At 46.8% G+C, this 20853-nt stretch overlaps 1 protein-coding gene across 12 annotated transcripts in view; it reads left to right on the top strand.

Annotated features, from left to right (window-relative positions):
• TK2 (thymidine kinase 2) overlaps positions 1 to 20853 on the top strand; it is a 54942-nt gene that overhangs the window by 17528 nt on the left and 16561 nt on the right. For 9 of the 12 annotated variants that reach the window (XM_055299395.2, XM_055299399.2, XM_055299391.2 and 6 more), the window contains 4 exons: positions 5628 to 5702; positions 10508 to 10561; positions 16013 to 16102; positions 18414 to 18487. In XM_055299395.2, the coding sequence (XP_055155370.1) occupies positions 5628 to 5702; positions 10508 to 10561; positions 16013 to 16102; positions 18414 to 18487 (293 nt within the window). The remainder of the gene's footprint in view (positions 1 to 5627; positions 5703 to 10507; positions 10562 to 16012; positions 16103 to 18413; positions 18488 to 20853) is intronic. The other 3 variants (XM_055299392.2, XM_063611791.1, XM_055299394.2) reach the window with 2 other exon arrangements.

The following is a 20853-nucleotide window of genomic DNA, read 5'->3' on the forward strand; positions in this document are numbered from 1 at the left end:
TATTGCCTGCTGGGAGATAGAGGAGAGTTTGAGGCAGGAGTGTTGGAACAGGTGCAAGTCACAGAAGAAAGAGAACCTGCAGGCCTGGGCTTGTGGCCAGTCCTTAGAGAGGCAGCTGGGGAGGGCTGGGGGATAGGTGCAGAGGGACTGCGAATAAGTCCTAAAACCCAGAGTCACTGAAGGGCTTCACTCCCACCCAGCACGATCTGGGTTGCCTCTCAGGGAGCGATGTGGGGGACCATGAGTGGAGGGCCCAGCTGGGCCAGACTGGAAGGGGAGAGACCTTAACTAAACTAGAGATGGCACAGAGCCTGCAGCTGAGTGGGAAAGCAGGGCCCAGTGGAGTTGCTGGTTGGTTGACTGGTGTTGGTGGATGAGGAGAGATGTCCAGAGCGTTAAAGGTGTCTGGGTGGATGGTGCAGCCATCACATGGCACAGTTTACAATATCAAATAATTGAGTATCACAACAAAATTTTTTAATAAAATAACTGGACAGTACTTAACATCCAACAGGGCCATGCCTAATGGCTCATGCCTATAATCCCAGCATTTCGGGAGGCCAAGGTGGGAGGATTGCTTGAGCTCAGGAGTCTGAGACTAGCCTGGGCAACATGGCAAAATGCTGTTTCTACAAAAAATACAAAAAATTAGCTGGGCATGGTGGTATGCACCAGTAGTCCTAGCTACTTGGGAGGCTGAGGTGGGAGGGTTGCTTGAGCCTGGGAGGTCAAGGCTGCAGTGAGCTGTTACTGCATCGCTGCACTCCATCCTGGGCAACAGAACGAGACCCTCTCTCAAAAAAAAAAAAAAAAATCAAATAGGGAGTTCAATAACTTGTGACAGATCTTATATAATGGAATATGTAAAGCCATTAAAAACCATGTTTTTGAAATATATTTAGTGACCTGGGAAGGCACTCGTTATGTAAAAGATGAAAAAAAATAACAAAACCAACAAAAGATATGAAGTACGATCCCAAATGAAAAAAAAAACTGTCCTTAGGAAACAAACAGGAAAGAAATATTATAAACATTAATGCCGAAATTCTCAGTCTAGTTAAGAGATAGTTGTGGGGTTAACAAGGAGCACATAAGAGAGAGTTTGTGGTGTGATGGGGTAAAAGTGTTTTCCCTTAGTTATTTGAATGTTAAATTCAGCTGGGTTCCTTTTTAAAACAGCTTTATTGTAATTTGCATACCACAAAATTCACCCATTTTAAATGTAAAATTCAATGATTTTTTAGTAAATTTACAGAGTAAACAGCACTACAGAGTAAACACCGCTACAATCTAATTTTATTTTATTTTATTTTTATTTTTTATTTTTTGAGACAAGGTCTGGCTCTGTTGTCCAGGCTGGAGGGCAGTGGCACAATCACGACTTACCGCAGCCTCGACTTCCTGGGCTCGGGTGATCCTCCCATATCAGTCTCCCAAGTAGCTGGGACTACAGGCACATACCACCATGCCTGGCTAATTTTTGTATTTGTTGTAGAGATGGGATTTCTACATGTTGCCCAGGCTGTGCAATCTTATTTTATAACATTTCCATTACTCCAAAAAGAAACCTCGTGCCCATTTGCAGTCTCTTCTGGCCCCAGGTGACCACTAATCTACTTCCTGTCTCTCTAGGGATTTGCGTTTTCTGGACGTTTCATATAAAATGGAACATATAGCATGGGATCTTTTGTATCTGGCTTCTTTCACTTAGCACATTTTTTTTTTTCTTTTTTGAGATGGAGTCTCGCTCTGTTGCCCAGGCTGGAGTGCAATGGCATGATCTTGGCTCACTGCAACCTCCGCCACCAAGGTTCAAGCCATTTTCCTGCCTCAGCCTCCCAAGTAGCTGGGATTACAGTCATGTGCCACCACGTGCAGCTAATTTTTGTATTTTTAGTAGAGACAGGGTTTCACCACGTTGGCCTGGCTGATCTCGAACTCCTAACCTCAGGTGATCCGCCTGTCTAGGCCTCCCAAAGTGCTGGGATTAGAGGCGTGAGCCACCGCTCCTGGTTGCTTAGCATAATGTTTTGACGTGCATCTGCCTTGTAGCAGGTATTAGTATGTCATTTTTTCGTATAGCTGAGTAGTATTCATGGCGTGGCTGTAGTGCTCTTTGTTTATCCACTTGCCAGTTGTTAGAGGTTTGGGCAAGTTTCTTTTGATTGCAGATTTCTCAGGGTCTTTGATAAGACAAGATACTTGGTTTCTTCCTGTGGAGGCTTTGGCACCCAAGCCAGTTTGCCTCTGGAACCCTGGGTTCTAATTAAACATCCAAATGACAATGATTGCTGGGATTTACGAGTGATTTTTATTTTCTTCTTTTAGAGATTGTGTAATATTCAAGGTTTGATCAGAGAAATCTAACTGATAAATACATATATGCATATTCATAAACATATACATATATTCATGCATACATACATTCTTGTGTGTGAGAATGTATTTCTTTTTTTTTTTTTTTTTTTGGAGACAGGGTCTCACTCTGTCACCCAGACTGGAGTGCAGTGGTGTGATATCGGCTCACCACAACCTCTGCCTCCCAGCTCCCAGGCTCAAGCGATTCTCCTGCTTCAGCCTCCCCAGTAGCTGGGATTACAGGCATCTGCCACCAAGCCTGGCTAGTTTTTGTGTTTTTAGTAGAGACGGGGTTTCACCATGTTGGCCAGGCTGGTCTTGATCTCCTGACCTCAAATGATCCCCTGCCTTGGCCTCCCAAAGTGCTAGGATTACAGGCCTGAGCCACTGCGTCTGGCCACTGAGAATGTATTTCTTAGCACAAGAATGCTTAATTTCCATTTTTAGGAAAGATTAAATATTGTTACTTATAATAGGGATAGATGGCTCATCACAGTTTCAGTTATAATCATGGAAAATTGGACTCAAGGGCTCATAGCAGAGGAAAATGGAGATAAATTGTAGCGTAGTCACAGAGCGTTGGGCCAGGCTGGCCATGTGCTCCCACAGCGTGGGGACCATCTCCTTTTCACAGTTTCCTGTTGCTTTCCTCCACACACTCATGAGCTCTTTGGCCGTTGCAACGAGGTCCTGAGTACACAGTGCCTGGCACAGCATAGGCCTTCAATAAGCAGTTGAAACGTGCTCAAAGATGAGGACTGTATAGAAAATAATATTTGGCATGAAATATGCTCACGTCATGGGGTTTATCTCCTAGTATTGGGATTATGGGTGATAGTTTCTCCTTTTTGATTTTCTGTATTTTCTTCAATGGGCATGCACTTCCCTTACAATATTTTTAGACATCACTTTAAAAAGAAATGTAAAGACTCCTTTTGCTTGCTTCCTGTTCCCCCTTCCATTTCAGGGGAACTTCGTGAGATTCTTCCTGCGTTGCCTGCTCTAAACCGGAGGGCAGATTGGCTGAGCTCATTCAGGGCCTAACATTCACCAACTCTTCAGGATTTCATGCTGGGAATAGGAACAAGTTTCTGGGAGAAGAGCTTATCTGAACAACCTGTTAAAATGCTTGCAATGAACAGGAAAGAAAAAAGGCTCTGTAGAATGATGTCTAGGTTGAGCTCTTTCTATATATCTAGGAAGAGGAAAAGTTTTCTTTAAAGAACAATAAAAAAATTAAATCCATTAGTGCCCTAATGGGGTCTTTTCATGCCCTTTTGTTCATTCCCTTGGGTTCATTTTGTAGTTTGGGGCTCTAAAGGAGTGGGCTGGGAGGGACCCAGGATGGGAGAGTGGCCTTGTGTCTCCTGGATACCCGTTAGGATCAAGGCAGGAGGAACCTTCTCTGCCAGCTGACAGAGTTCTAGTTGCTGGGGAGACTTTAGTGGGGTGGGGTGAGACGGCCCACTGTGACCTGGTGTTTATGTGAGGTGTGACTGAGGCTCCATCAGGAGTCGTGAGAAAGGGCCTGGATGTGAATTCTAATTCTGATTCTTCCCTAGCCAAGTCTGGCACTTGGGCAAGTTACCTGTGTTGCCCAGGTTTCTCTGGGTGCTTCCAGCACGAGTGCAAAGGAACAGACCTCTGTGCAGCAGGTCGGGCCCCTCTCTGTGTGTGCCCCTGGAGGATGTCTAACATGTGTTCTCAGGGGACAGTTTGTCTTCTTATGTACTGGAGCTGCCCGTTGCCTGTGGCCATCTGCTGGAGCCAGAGCCACTGGGCCTATGTCATCAGCAGTGCTTGGCTGAGGAGAGCTTGGTCAGAATCACTGGGCCACAGGTTCAAGGGCTCCAGCCTAGAGTCTGATTTAGAGGGTCTGGATGCTACCTGGTGCCACCTCATGTTTAACCAGCTCCTCTGGTGCATCTGAAGCAGGCATCTGTGGACTAGACATGGAGAAGCTCTGCTCCAGCCTCGTGGTGCCCAACCTTGCCTGCACATTGAAATTTCCTGGAGAGCTTTAAAAGTTACTGAGGCTTGGCCGGGCGCGGTGGCTCACACCTGTAATCCCAGCACTTTGGGAGGCTGAGGCGGGTGGATCACCTGAGGTCGGGAGTTTGAGACCAGCCTGGCCAACATAGTGAAACCATGTCTCTACTAAAAATACAAAAAATTAGCCAGGTGTGGTGGTGGGCACCTGTAATCCCAGCTACTCAGGAGGCTGAGGCAGGAGAATGGCTTGAACCCAGGAGGCGGAGGTTGCAGTGAGCTGAGATCACTCTGCTGTGCTCCAGCCTGGGCAACAAGAGTGAAACTTTGTCTCAAAGAAAAAAAACAAAAGTTACTGAAGCTTGAGTCTCACTCTCAGAGATTGTGGTGTAATTGGTCTGGGCTGTGGCATCCCTGTAGAGATTTTTAAAAGGTCCCAGGTGGTCCTAGCATATAGCCAGAGCTGAGAACCGCTGCCTGGAATACCTTCTCTCCCTAAGATGAGTTACTTCTAGGATGCTCCTTGATCTTTGGTATAGGTAGACCCCAGAAGGCTGTTTCTGGCCCCTCCCACTAGTGCCATGACCCCCTTTCCCTCCCAGGTGCAGTCAGTGTGAGCAGAGTCTAGGTTCAAGCTGTCCTTGCTTTATTGTCTTCTACAAGCCTCATTTTTCTTTTCTGTGAAAAATTTTAGGACTTACCCTTCTCAGGTTCAGTGAGGTTACATGTGATAATGGTGTGTTACCTGTCTCAGGGCTTGGCCTGTGACAAGGTGCTTAACAAAGTCCTTGCTCTTTTTTTCTTCTCCCCTTTCCTAATAGTTTCCAGTCAGTGACCAAGTGCTTTTTTTTCTGTAAAGCAGTGAATTTGATTTTAGATAACATATATGTGTTTCCTAGCCTCAAAGCCATTGATTAAGCTCTCGTTAAGGAGTCAGGACACTTAGGCCTAAAATCTAATAGTCTGTGGGGTTGAACTAAGGAAGGGCAGAGCTGGGCTGGGCAGACAAGCTGTGTATGGTTTAGGAGTTGACGTAAAGGAGGGTCTGGTCTGGGGGAACCATATGAGCCTGCCACTCGGGGAGGATCGGCTTATCTGTTATTACTAACAGTGGGACCTTGCCAGTTTCCCAAGGAGGGATTTTGGTTTACATGTGAAAGTCTTGGACTGAACCAATTATGCTGTTCACGTGAGCCCTTTCCCTAGCCATCATTCCCTGATGCCTCAAGTTCCCCTGGGTGCTTGAGTTCTGGCTCTAATGTGCATTTGTCTTTTGCCAGATCTGTGTCGAGGGCAATATTGCAAGTGGGAAGACGACATGCCTGGAATTCTTCTCCAACGCGACAGACGTTGAGGTACGGCCTCCATCCTAGGTTTGAAGGAAGCCGAGAAAGCTTGATGGGATAATTTATAGAGGGTGTGGACTAACCTTGTCCTATAGGACTATAATTTGAGCCACAGGTGCAAGCCACGGTGTAATTTAACATTTCTAATATCCTCATTAAAAAAACAAAAAGGGCCGGTGCAGTGGCTCAAGCCTGTAATCCTAGCACTTTGGGAGGCAGAAGCAGGTGGATTGCTTGAGCCCAGGAGTTCCAGACCAGCCTGGGCCGCATGGCGAGACCCCATCTCTACAAAAATATGCCAGGCATGGTGGTACGTGCCTGTAGCCCCAGCTACTTGGGAGGCTGAAGTGGGAGGATTGCTTAAGCCCAGGAGACGGAGGTTGCAGTGAGCTGAGATCATGCCATTGCACTGCATCCTGAGCAGCAGGAGTGAAACCCTGTCTCAAAAAAAGAAAAAAACCCACAAAAAATAAAAAGGACATTTTATTTCACATAACATATGCCAAATGTGGTCATGTCAACATTTAATCAATATAAAAATCATCAATGAGCTATTTTGCATTCTACCTTGTTATACTAAGTCTTTGGAATATGACACTGGTTGAGCATCCCTTATCTGAAATGCTTGAGACCAGAAGTGTTTTAGATTTCAGAATTTTTCAGATTTTGGAATATTTGCATAAATGTAATGAGATATCTTGGGAATGGGACCCAAGCCAAAACATGAAATTCATTTATGTTTCATGTATACATAGCCTGAAGGTAATTTTATACAATATTTTAAATAATTTTGTGAATGAAACAAGTTTGTGTTAAGTATTTACGTGTGGAATTTTTCATTTGAAGTGTCATATCGGTTTTCAGAAAGTTTTGGAGCATTTAGGATTTTGGATTTTTCAATTAGGGATGCACAAACTGTATTTGTAAAATAAGTGTAACTTATAGCATATCTTAATTTGGACTAGTCATATTTCAGGGTCTTAATAGTTGCCTGTGGCTCATGGCCACTGTATTGGACAGTGCAAGTGTTGACTGCCCCAAAGTCTGGTTAGGAAAAGAGTCTACATAGGTAAGAAGAAAGGACAGGCTATTGAGCAGGGCTAGAAGTGTGACATCTGAGATAGCAATGTCTGAGCAGTGGGTATTACTATGCATAGGCAATTAATTTAATTTCTAGTTCATTTAAAGCCTAGTCACTAAAACTAACCTCAGAGATGTTTAAGAATCATCTCTACACTAAGACATTGACCTGTCTTCCTTGTTCTAGATTTTAGTGGTATAATCTTCTCTGTTGATGGCTCTCTTTTGTTACTACAGAAGCTACAATTTCTATACTTTTATAGTCATTTTCTTTCCTTCCTCCCTTCCTTTCCTGTTTTTACTTCTGCTAGAAATATATGTATGGCCAGGTGTGGTGGCTCATGCCTGTGATCCCAGCATTTTAGGAGGCTGAAGGGGGAGGATCACCTGAGCCCAGTAGTTTGAGAGTAGCCTGGCCAACATGATGAAACCACATGTCTACAAAAAATACAAAACTTAGCTGGATGTGGTGGCACATGCCTGTAGTCCCAGCTGCTCAGGAGGCTGAGGTGGGAGGATTATTTGAGCCCAGGAGGTTGAGGCTGTGGTGAGCCAGGATTGTGCCATTGAACTCCAGCCTGGATGACAGAGTGAGGCCTTGTCTCAAAAAAAAAAAGAAAGAAAAATATATATAGTTTGATAAAAATAATAATAAACATTATATAGCCCTTGTCCTGCTGTGTTCATGTGCTGCTGTGCAGGAAAGAGTTAACATAGCAGACCTAAGACTGCTGCCCTTTAGAAATACCTGCTTGCAAGGGTGGTCTTTGGCTGGCATCTGGGAACATAGATCTTGGGAGGGCCCCCACCATTCCTAACTGATAACAGTGGCTCTCTGCCTAAATTGTTTCTGCAAACAGTATGGTTTATGCTGACACTTGCTTTCTTCCTGGGAGTCCAGAATTTTGGCACGTGTCAGGAAGTGGTTGCCTGCATGGCTGAGCACTGATGAAAACCCCGAACTCCCAGGTTCAGGCCAGCTTGCCTGCTAGACAACATTTCACTGTATTGTCACATCTTGTTGCCTGGGGAATTCAGTGTGTACTGTGCAGCTCCCCTGGGAGAAGACCCTTGGAAGCTTGTGCCTGGTTTCCTCCAGACTTTGCGCCCTGCCCTTTTTCCCTTTGCTGATCCTTTTTTCTTTCTTTTTTTTTTTTTCTGAGATGGAGTCTCGCTCTGTCACCCAGGCTGGAATGCAGTGGCATGATCTCGCCTCACTGCAACCTCCGCCTCCCGGGTTCAAGCAATTCTCCTGCCTCAGCCTCCCAAGTAGCTGGGATTATGGGCGCCCACCACCATGCCCGGCTAATTTTTTTGTATTTTTAGTAGAGATGGGGTTTCACCATGTTGGCCAGGCTGGTTTCGAACTCCTGACCTCAAGTGATCCACCCGCCTCAGCCTCCCAAAGTGCTGGGATTACAGGCATGAGCCACCGCACCTGGTCCCCTTTCTGATCTTGTTTTTTGTCCTTTCAGTGTAATCCATCTTAGCTGTGAGTATGACTGCGTGCTGTGTCCTGTGAGTTCTCATGAATCATCAAACCTGGGAGGAGGGGGGTCCTGGGGACTCTTGACCCCTGTCCTGAGTGATATGACTCTTAATGGCACTTTAGAAGTGCTTATAGTCTCACTGAAGACCTTGGAGCCGATTAACAACAATGATAATTAACATCCAATGAGTATACTGCTATTTGCCCAACACTGTGTTAAGGGTTCATCATAAATAATAAATGATCTCATCCTCACAAGAATAGTCCCTCTGAAGTAGGTGCCATTTTTACCACAGTTTTAGATGAGGAAACCATGGCTCAGTGAGGTTAAGTGGCTTGTCCAGGGTCACTTGGCCAGTGTGTGATACAGCCAGATCCCAGCCTGGATACAGCCAGATCCCAGCCCAGGCTGTCTGGTTCCAGGGGCCACACCCTTGTTTGGTTCTTCTGTGGTACGAAGAGCTTTGTTGGCTTTAGGAAGACCACTCTCCTTTCAGATCTGAGCTCCGTGTCCCCTGACCTTCCCAGCAAGGTTATGCTTCCTGACGGAGGATCCCCTGGCCGCTCTGTACCTCTCTTTTATACCACTTCTTGGGGTTTAAAAAATGTTGGCTTCTGTGATTACCTGAGTAATGTCTGCTTCCCTTGGTAGGCTTAAGGTTCTGTGAAGGCAGAGGCTGGGCTGGTTTTGCTATTGTTGTATCCTCAGTGCCTAGCATGGATATCTGGCACACAGTGGGCACTCAATAAATGTTTGTTGGGTGACAGTGCTACGGATGGAGCACCCCTGAGCTGGGTTGGGGAGCAAGGCTGCCTGTGACCCAGACTCTGGTGGGCCTGTGTGGTGCTGTGTATGCTACTTAGGGGCTAGGAAGAAGACCTATAAGAAGGAGAGGGGGTTTGAGAGGGGCCGGGAAGGTCATATTTGAACTGGATTTTGAAGGGTGTATAGGAGTTTTCCATGTGATGAAAGTTGATGTGAAGTGGAATGGGGTGGGAATGCTGGTCAGAAGAAACAATGTAAGCAAAGACACAGAATGTCTTGCTTGAGGGTGGATCACTTGAGGTCAGGAGTGAAGAGTGGGGGGTGATTACTTTTCTTTTCTTTTTAGAGACGGAGTCTTGCTCTGTCACCCAGGCTGGAGTGTAGTAGCATGATCTTGGCTCACTGCAACCTTTGCCTCCTGGGTTCAAGTGATTCTCTTGCCTCAGCCTCCCGAGTATCTGGGATTACAGGCATGCGCCACTACATCCAGCTAATCTTTGTATTTTTAGTAGAGATGGGGTTTCACCATGTTGGCCAGGCTGGACTTGAAGTCCTGACCTCAAGTGATCTGCCTGCCTCGGCCTCCCAAAGTGCTGGGATTACAGGTGTGAGCCACTGCGCTCAGCCAGGGTGGCTACTTTTCAAGAGTTCCATGCATGGCCTGCCATTGGTCTTTTGTCACCTATGGCTCCTTCTCACATGTACTCTGAAAGTTCCCAGATGGATCCTGGCACTCTGAAGATCTTGGCCCCAAGAACACCATTTAAATCTTTTCTAGCACACACCTCATACCCAGAAAGGCTCTAGCAGAGTCTGGGGTTGTCCCAGATTTGTGTGTCTAGACCACAGATGGAGTCTCTAGAAATGCCCAGCAGAGATCCTGATATGTGTCTGAAAACACACAGGAAATTGGAGAAGTTGGCAGTCATCCTAAAAGGTACAAACAGGACCAGAAGGAAAGAATGCCTCCAAACCAGTGAGACAGGAAGCGTACTAAAGAAACAGGGACTCTCAGCAGCCAGCGCACCCAGTGCAGTGATCAGAGGCAGGTGGCCTGCCAAGGCCTAGCCCTGTCTAGTGTCCCTCCTGGCTTCTCCCACCCACCTGCCAGCTTGATGTGGTAGGCAGGCAGGGCTGGGATAGAATACACAGAAGCGGGATGGACAGAGCCAGCTCTGACCTTGGGGAGGCTACCAGGGCAATAGAGAGGTAGGATGTACCTATGCTTGGCACATTGGGAACAGGGATGGATAGAGTTATTCTCAGGACATTTCTGGAAGTAATGTGAGGAAGCCGTGTCTAGATAGAGTTGTGACCTCACGGGGGTTGTCAGCTATTTTGGCCTACCTTGGGCACTCAAATTTGGATAGTCTTTTTCTCTCTTTTTCCCTTCGCTCCTCGCTTTCCCCTCAACACTTACACACTTTTACAGGGTTCAGCACAGAGAAACAGTAGCTCTGATGTTTTCTTTTCTTCCAGGTGTTAACGGAGCCTGTGTCCAAGTGGAGAAATGTCCGTGGCCACAATCCTCTGGTGAGTGGGTTGTTGGTTGCATGAACCCCTGGCTTCCCCTTAAGCACCTGAGAATGGTGGTGCCTCTGCCTGAGGCCGAGCCTGCCCAGGCATCCTCTGCACTCTTAACTGAGTTGGAGAAGACCAGGGAGGGACAAGCAGAAAATGGTGGCGTGTTGGTGTTCTGAGGTCAAGGATCTCTGAGGCCTGAGTGGCTGTGCACAGAGCCTAGGGACTTCCTGTCAGCTATCCCATATTATTCCCAGTGGCCGAACCTTAGCCACTAGGGGTGTCCATTTCTTGTGGCTCATTCCAGCCTCCCCTCCCTTAGAAGAAACCTATCAGAACCCGGGACTTCTCAGGCCTAACCCCCCCAGGACCTATCTCTAAGTAACCAGGATCCTTGGTGGATCCCTGACTTGGGTTTACAACTTGGCCCTGTCTGGTAACAGGGGCCACCTCTGGCTTACCTGGAAGCCGCCAGCTTGCTTTCCCAAGGGCGAACCTAGCAACAGGGGCTGTAGTGTGCTGTGTCCCTTCCTTCACCTTCCCCAATTCGAGGTTCTTCTCTGGCTGCTTGAAAGAGATGGATAGAATCTGGGTCCTGCAAGAGAGAGCTTTAGAAGGGGATGTTAGTTCTGAGCTCCCATCCCGTGAGGTAGGGATGATTAGTCTCATTTTTCAGCTTAGGAAATTGCACTTAAATAAGTTGCCTGAGGTCACACAGCTAGTAAATGGACTTGGAAGCCTGTACTGCCCCCTGATTTTTTTTTTTTTTTTTTTTGAGATGGAGTCTCAGTCTGTCTCTAGGCTGGAGTGCAGTGGCGTGATCTCGGCTCACTGCAACCTCTATCTCCCAGGTTCAAGCTATTCTCCTGCCTCACTCTCCTGACTAGTTGGGACTACAGGTGTGCACGACCATGCCCAGCTAATTTTTGTGTTTTTAGTAGAGACAGGGTTTCACCATGTTGGCCAGGATGGTCTTGATCTCCTGACCCTCGTGAGCCACCCACCTCAGCCTCCCAAAGTGCTGGGATTACGGGCGTGAGCCACTGTGCCCGGCCATGCCCCCTGATTTTTAGCAACACAATTGGCATCTCCTGTGTGGTTCATTAGACTCTGAGTTCTGCTAGGAGCAGGGACTGTGTCTACTTTGTTCACTCTTATTTGCTAAAACCAAGGCGCACTGCCTAGCACTTAGTAGGGGCTTGTGCATTCATCCATTAATTCAACCAGTATTTAGTGCATGTCAGCCATGTGGCAGACACTGTTCTAGATGATATGGCAGTGATAAATTTAAAGCCCTTGCTCTCCTGCCCCTAATATTCCAATGTGGGGAGGCGGAAGACAAACATGTAATCTGGTGGGTGGTGATAGGGCCTAGGAAGAAAACTAAAGCAGGTGAAAGGATGTTTCTTAAATAAGGCAAAACCTCTCAGTCTTTCAATGAAGAATCTTAAAGAGACATGAGAAGAATTTCTTTTCTGTGCATTCAGGAGAAGATGGAATACCAGTCATCTTCTTTGGATAAAACAAAGAAACCTCTGTAACATTCATATTCTCTAGAAGCCAAGGATCAGTTATTAAGTAAGACAGCTAGAGTTGCAGGTGTTAGGGATCATAAGTGACATTTCACAGGACAGAATCACAGCCTCAGATGTCTTAGTGTCCTTGGTACAGATAGCCTTTTCAATGAGAGTTTCCTAATAAAAAATACAATAGAAGTAGCTATTTTTATATAAGTTTCCATTCTAGACCAAAAGAAAGATCGATACTTTTGTGAAAAATCTCAATTCATCACTTTATCTGAATTGGTTTTCTGATGCAGAAAGGTGACTGTTTCTGTGGCCATCAGGCAAGAGGGAGTGTTTCTCCTAGCCTTTATGAGATTTTCTCTCAACTGCAGTCAGAGGAGTCTGCAGTTCTCAATGAAGAACACTGGAGTTTCATTAGTTGCACCAAGAGAAAAATGAAAAGCAAAAATGAGGAAAAGGCTGGATGTGGTGGCTCATGCCTATAATCCCAGCACTTTGGGAGGCCAAGATCAGAGGATCGCTTGAAGCCAGGAGTTTGAGACCACGCTGATCAACATAATGAGACCCCCATCTCTAAAAGAAATAAAAGTAAATAAAATTAATTTAAAAATGAGGAAAATAGCAGAACAGGTTTCTTAGCAAGTACGCTGGAGCATGAAGTGTTTTGCATCTAGAAGGGATGGAGAGTGATTGAGTAGGTGAGTTGGCTTCTGTTTTACATGAGATAACCAGGGAATGTGTCTATGATAAGGTGCTTAAACATGAGTGTGTGAGCACTGCAGATATCTGGATGAAGAGTATTTAGGCAGAAGGCGCTGCAGAGGCGAAGGCCCTGAGATGGGACGATGCTTGGTGTGTTTGAGGAATGCTAAGTAAGCTCACGTGGTTGGAAGACAACCAGGCCAGAGGGAGAGTGGTAGGAGATGAGAGAAGGCCTTGTGGGCCATGATAAGGGTTTGGATTTCATTCCGCATGCAATGGGAAGCCACTGGAAGGTTCTGAGCAGGGGAGTGGCAAGAACTGATTTAGGTTTCACAGACTCACTCTTGTGGCTGGATAGAGAACAGACTACAGAGGGCTCAAAGACCATTCACTGAACGACTTGAACACATGTTCCTTGGTGATATTATTTTATTTTTTGAATTTCCAAAGAAAAGTGATTTACTTTTTACAGTTAGGGCAGCTGAGAAGTCCAAGGTTGAAGGGGTGCATCTGGTGAGGGCTTTCTTGCTAGTGGGGACTCTTCAGAGTCCCCAGGTGGTGCAGGGTGTCACATGGTGAGGGAGTTGAGCGTGCTAGGTCAGGTCTCTCTCCCTTTTCTCATAAAGCCACCAGTGTAAGATAACCCATTAATCTATTAATCCGTGAATAGATTAATCCATTCAAGAGGTCTCTGTACTCATGATCCAATAATTTCTTTTTTTTTTTTTTTGAGACAGAGTCTTACTCTGTCGCCCAGGCTGAGTGGCACGCTCTCGGCTCACTGCAAGCTCCGCCTCCCGGGTTCACGCCATTCTCCTGCCTCAGCCTCCCGAGTAGCTGGGACTACAGGTGCCCACCACCACGCCTGGCTAATTTTTTGTATTTTTTAGTAGAGACAGGATTTCACCCTGTTAGCCAGGTTGGTCTCGATCTCCTGACCTCGTGATCTGCCAACCTCGGCCTCCCAAAGTGCTGGGATTACAGGCGTGAGCCACTGTGCCCAGCCGATCCAGTCATTTCTTAAAGGCACCACCTGCTACATACTGCCACATGGGAGATTAAGTTTCCAACACATGAAATTTGGGGGATTCATTCAAACCAAAGTGTTATTTGTTAAAGATGATCTTAAAGAGCATAACTTTTTTTAAAATTTAAAACTTATTTATTTATTTATTTATTTTGGAGATAGGGTTTTGCTATATCACCCAGGCTGGAGTGCAGTGGCACAATTATAGCTCACTGTAACTTTTAACTCCTGGGCTCAAGTGATCCTCCTGCCTTGGGCTCCCAAAGTGCTGGGATTATAGGCATGAGCCACTGCACCTAGCTCTCTTTTCTTTATGCTAGAAACATTCAAATTATTCTCTTATAGCTTTTTTTTTTTTTTTGAGATGGAGTCTCGCTCTGTCGCCCAGGCTGGAGTACAGTGGCATGATCTGCCTGGCCAGCATGGTGAAACCCCATCTCTACTAAAAATACAAAAAAATTTAGCTGGGTGTGGTGGTGCACACCTGTAATCCTAGCTACATGGGAGGCTGAGGCAGGAGAATCGCTTGAACCCAGGAGGTGGAGGTTGTGGTGAGCTGAGATCATGCCACTGCACTTCAGTCTGGGTGACAGAGCAAGACTCTGTTTAAAAAAAAAATGACTTTTATCAAAAACACAGGCGACAGGTGTGCAGAAAGGGGAACCCTCATACATAGTTGGTGGGAATGTAAATTAGTACAGCTACTATAGAGAACAGTATGAAGTCAGGCAGTGTGATGCCTCCAATTTTGTTTTTTTTGCTCAGGATTGCTTTGGCTATTTGGGGTCTTTTGTGGTTTCATATCAATTTTAGGATTTTTTTTTTCCTGTTTTTGCAAAGACTGTCATAGGTATTTTGATAGAGATTACACTGAATCTGTAAATTGCTTTGGGTAGTATTGTCATTTTAACAGTATTAGTTCTTCTGATCCATGAGTGTTGAATATCTTTTTTTTTGTGTGTGTTCTCTTCAATTTCTGTCATCAGTGTTTTATAGTTTTCCTTGTATAGATCTTTCACTTCTTTGGTTAAATAGATTCCTTGGTATTTTACTTTTATTTATTTATTTTTGAGACAGGGTCTCACTCTATCGTCCAACCTGGAGTACAGTGGTGCGATCTCGGCCCACTGCAGCCTCTGCCTCCTGGGTTCAAGCGATTCTCATGTCTCAGCCTCTAGAGTAGCTGGGATCACAGGTGCGTGCCACCACACCCAGCTAATTTTTTGTATTTTTAATAGAGACAGGATTTCGTCATGTTGGCCAGGCTGGTCTTGAACTCTTGGCCTCGAGTGATCTGCCTGCCTCAACCTCCCAAAGTGCTGGGATTACAGGCAAGAGCCACTGTGCCTGGCCGGTATTTTATATTCTTTGTAGCTATCGCAAATGGGATTCCTTTCTTGATTTCTTTCTCAGATTGTTCAGTGTTGGTGTATATATGTGCTACTGATTTTTGTGTGTTGATTTGTATCCTGCAGTATTACTGAGTTCATTCATCAGTTCTAACAATTGTTTGGTGGAGTCTTTAAGTTTTTTTTTTTTTTTTTTTTTTGGTCATTTCAACTTTTATTTTACTTTAAGGGGGTACATGTGCAGGTTTGTTACCTGGGTATATTTCGTAATGCTGAGGTTTAGGGTATGATGGATCCCATCACCTAGGTACTGAGCATAGTACCCAATAGGTACTTTTTCAACCTTTGCCCCCTCCCCTCCTCCCCACTCTAGGAGTCCCCACTGTCTATTGTTGCCATCTTTATGTCCATGAGTACCCGTTGTACCCACTTATAAATACCCACTTAAAGTGAGAACATGCAGTATTTGGTTTTCTGTTCCTGCATTAATTAGCTTAGGATAATGGCCTGAGTCTTTAAGCTTTTCTAAGTGTAAGATCGTGTTGTCTGTGAACAAGGTTAAGATGACTTCTTCCTTTCTAATTTGGATGCCCTTCATTTCTTTGTCTGGCCTAATTGCTCTGGTCCCTTGGAGACTTTCCATAGGCTCCTATTATAGCTGTTACCATACTGTCCTATGATTGTTTCAGTGTCTGCCTTTGTCCACCCTGCTGTCAGAGCCCTGTGATCATGCTGGGTTCATCTCCAGCCCCAGCCCTGCCTGTGTAGGTTTCTTGAGCTGTCCTTCAGTGCCTTGTGAGACCAGGGTCCTCCTGCAGATGCCACTTTGATGGAAAGTGCTGTGTTTTCCCTTCTGCAGGGCCTAATGTACCACGATGCCTCTCGCTGGGGACTTACGCTACAGACTTATGTGCAGCTCACCATGCTGGACAGGCATACTCGTCCTCAGGTATGTTTCAGATGCTCAGTTTCAACCTTCTTAAACGTTTTCTTCAGACTTGGGGTATGTGATTGCCAGGAAGGGAAACTTCACAAGGAAGCTAGGCTAGGCCTTCAGTGCTGTGCAGGCCTCTCTGTGTGGGGCCAAGGTCTCTGGCTTCTGCGGTTCTCTTCTGACCAGCTTCTAGTACCCCCACCCACAAACCTCAGCCAGCCAGATGGTGCCCCTGCCACCATTCTGAGCTCACATCTTTATGACCTGACCACTGCTGGGCTCAATGCTGTTTAACTCAGTTCTTCTCAAAGTGTGGTCCCTGGACCAGCAGCAGAAGCATCACCTGGAAACTTGTTAGAAATGCACATTTTCAGCTGAATGCGGTGGATCTCACCTGTAATCCCAGCACTTTGGGAGGCCGAGGCATGCGGATCACCTGAGGTCAGGAGTTCAAGACCAGCCTGGCCAACATGGTGAAACCCCATCTCTACTAAAAAATACAAAAATTAGTCTGGCGTGGTGGTGTGTGCCTATAATCCCAGCCACTTGGGAGGCCGAGGCAGGAGAATGGCTTGAACCCAGGAGGCGGAGGTTGCAGTGAGCTGAGATCATACCACTGCACTCCAGCCTGGGTGACAGAGTGAGACTCCATCTCAAAAAAAAAAAAAAAAAAAAAAGAAATGCAAATTTTCTAGTCACATCCCAGACCTGCTGAGTTAGAAATTCTAGGGATGAGGCCCAGCAATCTGTGTTTTGTCAAGCCCTCCGGGTGACTTGAATGCATGCTTTGTTTGTTTTCACATTTGAGAACCACTAATTGAACCTTCATGGGATCTGGCTCTTAGTTCAAATTCTTGAGAAAAAGAATCTGATTGGTTCAGCTTTGGTCAGGTGTCCAGCCCTGGTTCAATCAGGTGTTGGGGACAGGACCCCAAGGCACAAACATGGCTGCTTAGGCCTATTCCATCAGTGAGGATGCATCTAGAGACAGAGTCTCTTAGAAGAAAGGGGGCTGTGGAGGTCCTGATCAGCACCTATGTTTCAAAGCTGTAAGCACAACCTATGATGCCAGCTTTAAGGCTCTGCATGAAGGAGACAGACTATCCCTACAGCCAGTTAACATTGGCACAGCTGCTGGGCTGGACAGTTCAGTCCCAGTCTGGGTACCTGCAACAATAGCTACCATTCTTCTGTAAGTCTGTCTTTTAAAATTGAATGATGTGAGCGGGACCTTTTTGGTGAATAAGAATTTCCATCTCCCCAAATATCTGTCTTAATGACACAAATCCACAAATCGAAAGATCTGAGGTTAGTACATTTTGCCTTTGCTAATCTGCTTTTCCTGAGCAGGCACTCAGTTGCAAACCTAAGTTGTATCTAATGATATTTGAATAGGAAGGGATGTAAATGCGCTCCTCTATTTAAGGAAATCTAACTCAGGAGGCAGAGAGAGATGGACAGACCAGGAAGGATGAGCAGAAGGAGACCAGAGGGATGAATGGGGAGCTAGGAAGTAAGGAAAGAGAGGATGGAAGAATGGAAAGGAAGATGGATGGGTAGAGGATGGATGGACAGAGGGACAGCAGGGAGAGGGAGGAAGTGCCTGGGTTATGGCTTTGAATCTGCCTTGGATTTGTTGGCCTAGGTCCCATGGGTGCTGTGGGCCATGGCCAAGTGAGAGTAGTGTTTGTCTGCCTGGCATCAAGGCTCAGGGCACCTCTTGCTTCCCAGAGGAACACTGGACAAAGGGCAAGATCATCTGCAGAGGGTTTGAGCATCCTGGCAAAGAGGGGCACTGTCAGGCTGTCTTCCTCCCTCTTGGGCATGGTCCTTCCCAGTTTCCATGGGCAGAGCCCCCAGAACGTCACCCCCTTCCCGACACTTGTGGGGCTGTACCTCATGCATGTGGTCCCTCTGCTTAAGCAAAGTCACCCTATTTAGGTCCGTGATAGTCACCGCATGTTGCCTCAAGTGGACAGCTTTGGATGGTTTCTCCAGGGCTTGGCCGTGTTCTAGTTGAGACTCACTTCCCATCAAAGAGGCGGCTGCTGATGAGCCTTCAGCCTCGGCATTGCTGGGCCATGCATGCAGCTTTGGGGTGTGGGGCAGGTCAGTGTGGAAGGGGGACACAGCCTGAGCCTGGTGGCAGATGTGGCTTCTCCTCCCGGCAGGGGAGTGAGGAGGTCCTCCTGCTTCACTCTCTCCGCCACCTTGATTCTCATATTCAGCAAAGTCCCCAGGCAGGGGGAGTAACAGACATTTCTCAAGGCCTCCTGGCTGTCTCCTCTTCCCCTGAGTTAGTAAGTCTCTTTTTGTTTTCCTTTAGGTGTCATCTGTACGGTTGATGGAGAGGTCGATTCACAGCGCAAGATACGTTTTTGTAGAAAACCTGTATAGAAGGTACTGTAGTTTGCATAATTGATAATTTATTAAACCACTAATTTTTCAAAATGAAATAGAAACTTGTTTATTCGATTGACAGATATGGAGTACCCGCTGTTGTATCAGTTATCCATTGCCATAGCAACGCGGTGTAGGTGTAACAAACAGCCACGAATCCTCATGGCAGACAGCTATGTGTATTCGTTGCCCAGTCAGCCAGGGTGGTCACCAGGCAGTTCTGCTTACCTTGGCTGGGCTCAATGAGATGTCTGGGGATCAGCCGATGTAGGATAGCCTAAGCAGGGGTGACTGGAGGTGGCTCATCTCTTTTCCTCTTGCCTGTCACCCTCCTTCTGGGACCAGCAAACCAGCCCAGGTGTCCACTTCTCACAGTGACAGAGGATAGAAGCAACAGCAGAGATGCAAGGACATATTTTCAGGCCTCTGCTCCAAGTTTGCTAACATTCCATTGGCCAAAGCAAGTCACATGGTCACATGAGCCCAGGGTGGAAAGGTGGGAGGGTACAGTGAGTTACACAGCATGGTGCAAGGCTAAAGGGAAGGGTGGAGAGTTGGGCGAGTCAGATGCATGGTGTGCGTCGCATTTGTTGTGTTTTTCGCTAAAAGCTTCCCTCATGAGAGCAGACTCTCTGATATATACCTAGTTAGGGGCTTCTGGTGGCCCGTCAGTGCCAAGGGCTCAGGCATGGAGGCCTCCATTCCTGTGCTCAAAGACTGCTGATTTCTAGGGGTCTTGGGGAAATGGGTTGCAGACCCCACCTGTCCCTGCTGTGAGCTTGGGATACTGCTGTCCTTCCCTTGCAGAGCTATTCGGATGTCAGCCCTGGAGGCCCTTCCTCCCACTCTCATCTGCAGCTGTCTTCCTAAATGCTGCCCTGTCTCCCAGCCCTCCCCGACCACCCTGTCTAGATAGGGCAAGCTCCTTGTTAGTCTTTGTTTCATTTTTGGTTTTGGTTTTTGTTTTTTGAGGCAGGGTCTGGCTCTATCACCCAAGTTGGAGTACGGTGGCACGATCTCAGCTCACTGCAACCTCCGTCCCCCAGGCTTGAGCCATCCTCCCGCCTCAGCCTCTCGAGTAGCTGGGACTACAGGCACACACCACCACACCTGGCTATTTTTTTTTGTATTTTTAGTAGAGACAGGATTTCGTCATGTTGCCCAGGTTGGTCTTGAACTCCTGGGCTCAAGTGATCCTCCTGCCTTGGCCTCCCAAAGTGCTGGGATTACAGGTGTGAGCCACTGTGCCTGGTTCCCTTGTTATTCTTAAGGACTACTTTCTGTTAGTTTTCTTTGTAGTATTTAAGGCAATCATATGAAATCATTTAACCAATTATGACCTACAAAAATGGCAGTTTTGTATGGTTCAACTTAGTATGTGTCTAATTGTTTATTGCCCCCCGCCCCCCCAGACCATAAGCTCCTAAGGGCAGGCACCAAGTTTGGTGTCCTTGCCTAGTGTGGACCCAGCACAGAGCAGGCTTCTCGTTGATACTTGTTAGCTATTGTTGGATGAGGGGACCTGTGGCTGTGCTTTGGTCTCCAGCCCAACTTGTTCCCCAGGCTCTGGTCCCCCACTGTTTTGCACCTTTCATTTGAGGGGCCACTAAAAAGGCTTCTCCTAGGAGCCCTGAGCTGCCATGGATCATGCCTTTGAGCCTGTGTCACCCCCCAAAATGAGAGCCTCTGCCCCAAATCCACCCAGAGCATCAGAGCAATGCTGTGGGCTCAGGGGCTGGCAGCCAAGGTGAGTCCTGGCTGTGGCTTTGCCCCCTGGCCTCAGACTTTTCTTGTGGGCTGCAGCTTGCCCTCTCAGAAGGTGGTATTTCTGACCTTAGAGCCCCATTTTCACCTGACAACCTGGGTTTCCAAGTGTCCACTGCTAGGTTTATCCAGCCCTCTGCCCTCCTCAGCTCCTGCTCCTTAGCACCTCAGCCAGAGGGAGGACAGGCAGGACAGAGAAGAGCGAGAGCAGACGGGAGCCCCTGTTATGTTTGTGTACTGCTCTGATTAGAACTGTAGCCCAAGGCGGAGGTTGCAATGAGCCGAGATTGTGCCACTGCACTCCAGCCTGGGCAACAGAGCGAGACTCTGTCTCAAAAAAACTGTAGCCTGAGGAACAGATCTTGGTGGTGGGGTGGGATTACCTATGAACCTCACAGAGTGGGGCTGTATCTGTGTTTTAATCACATTCAGCTTGGCTTGTTCTATGTGGGGTCAGTGGCTCTTGTTGCTTTTTTTATTTTTGAGATGGGCTTGTGCTCTGTCACCCAGACTGTAGTGCAGTGCCATGATCATGGCTCACTGCGACCTCAATGTCCTGGGCTCAAAAGATCCTCCTACCTCAGCCTCCTGAATAGCTGGGC

The sequence above is a fragment of the Symphalangus syndactylus genome, chromosome 11 (genome assembly GCF_028878055.3).
Source record: "Symphalangus syndactylus isolate Jambi chromosome 11, NHGRI_mSymSyn1-v2.1_pri, whole genome shotgun sequence".
NCBI classification, from domain to species: domain Eukaryota; kingdom Metazoa; phylum Chordata; class Mammalia; order Primates; family Hylobatidae; genus Symphalangus; species Symphalangus syndactylus.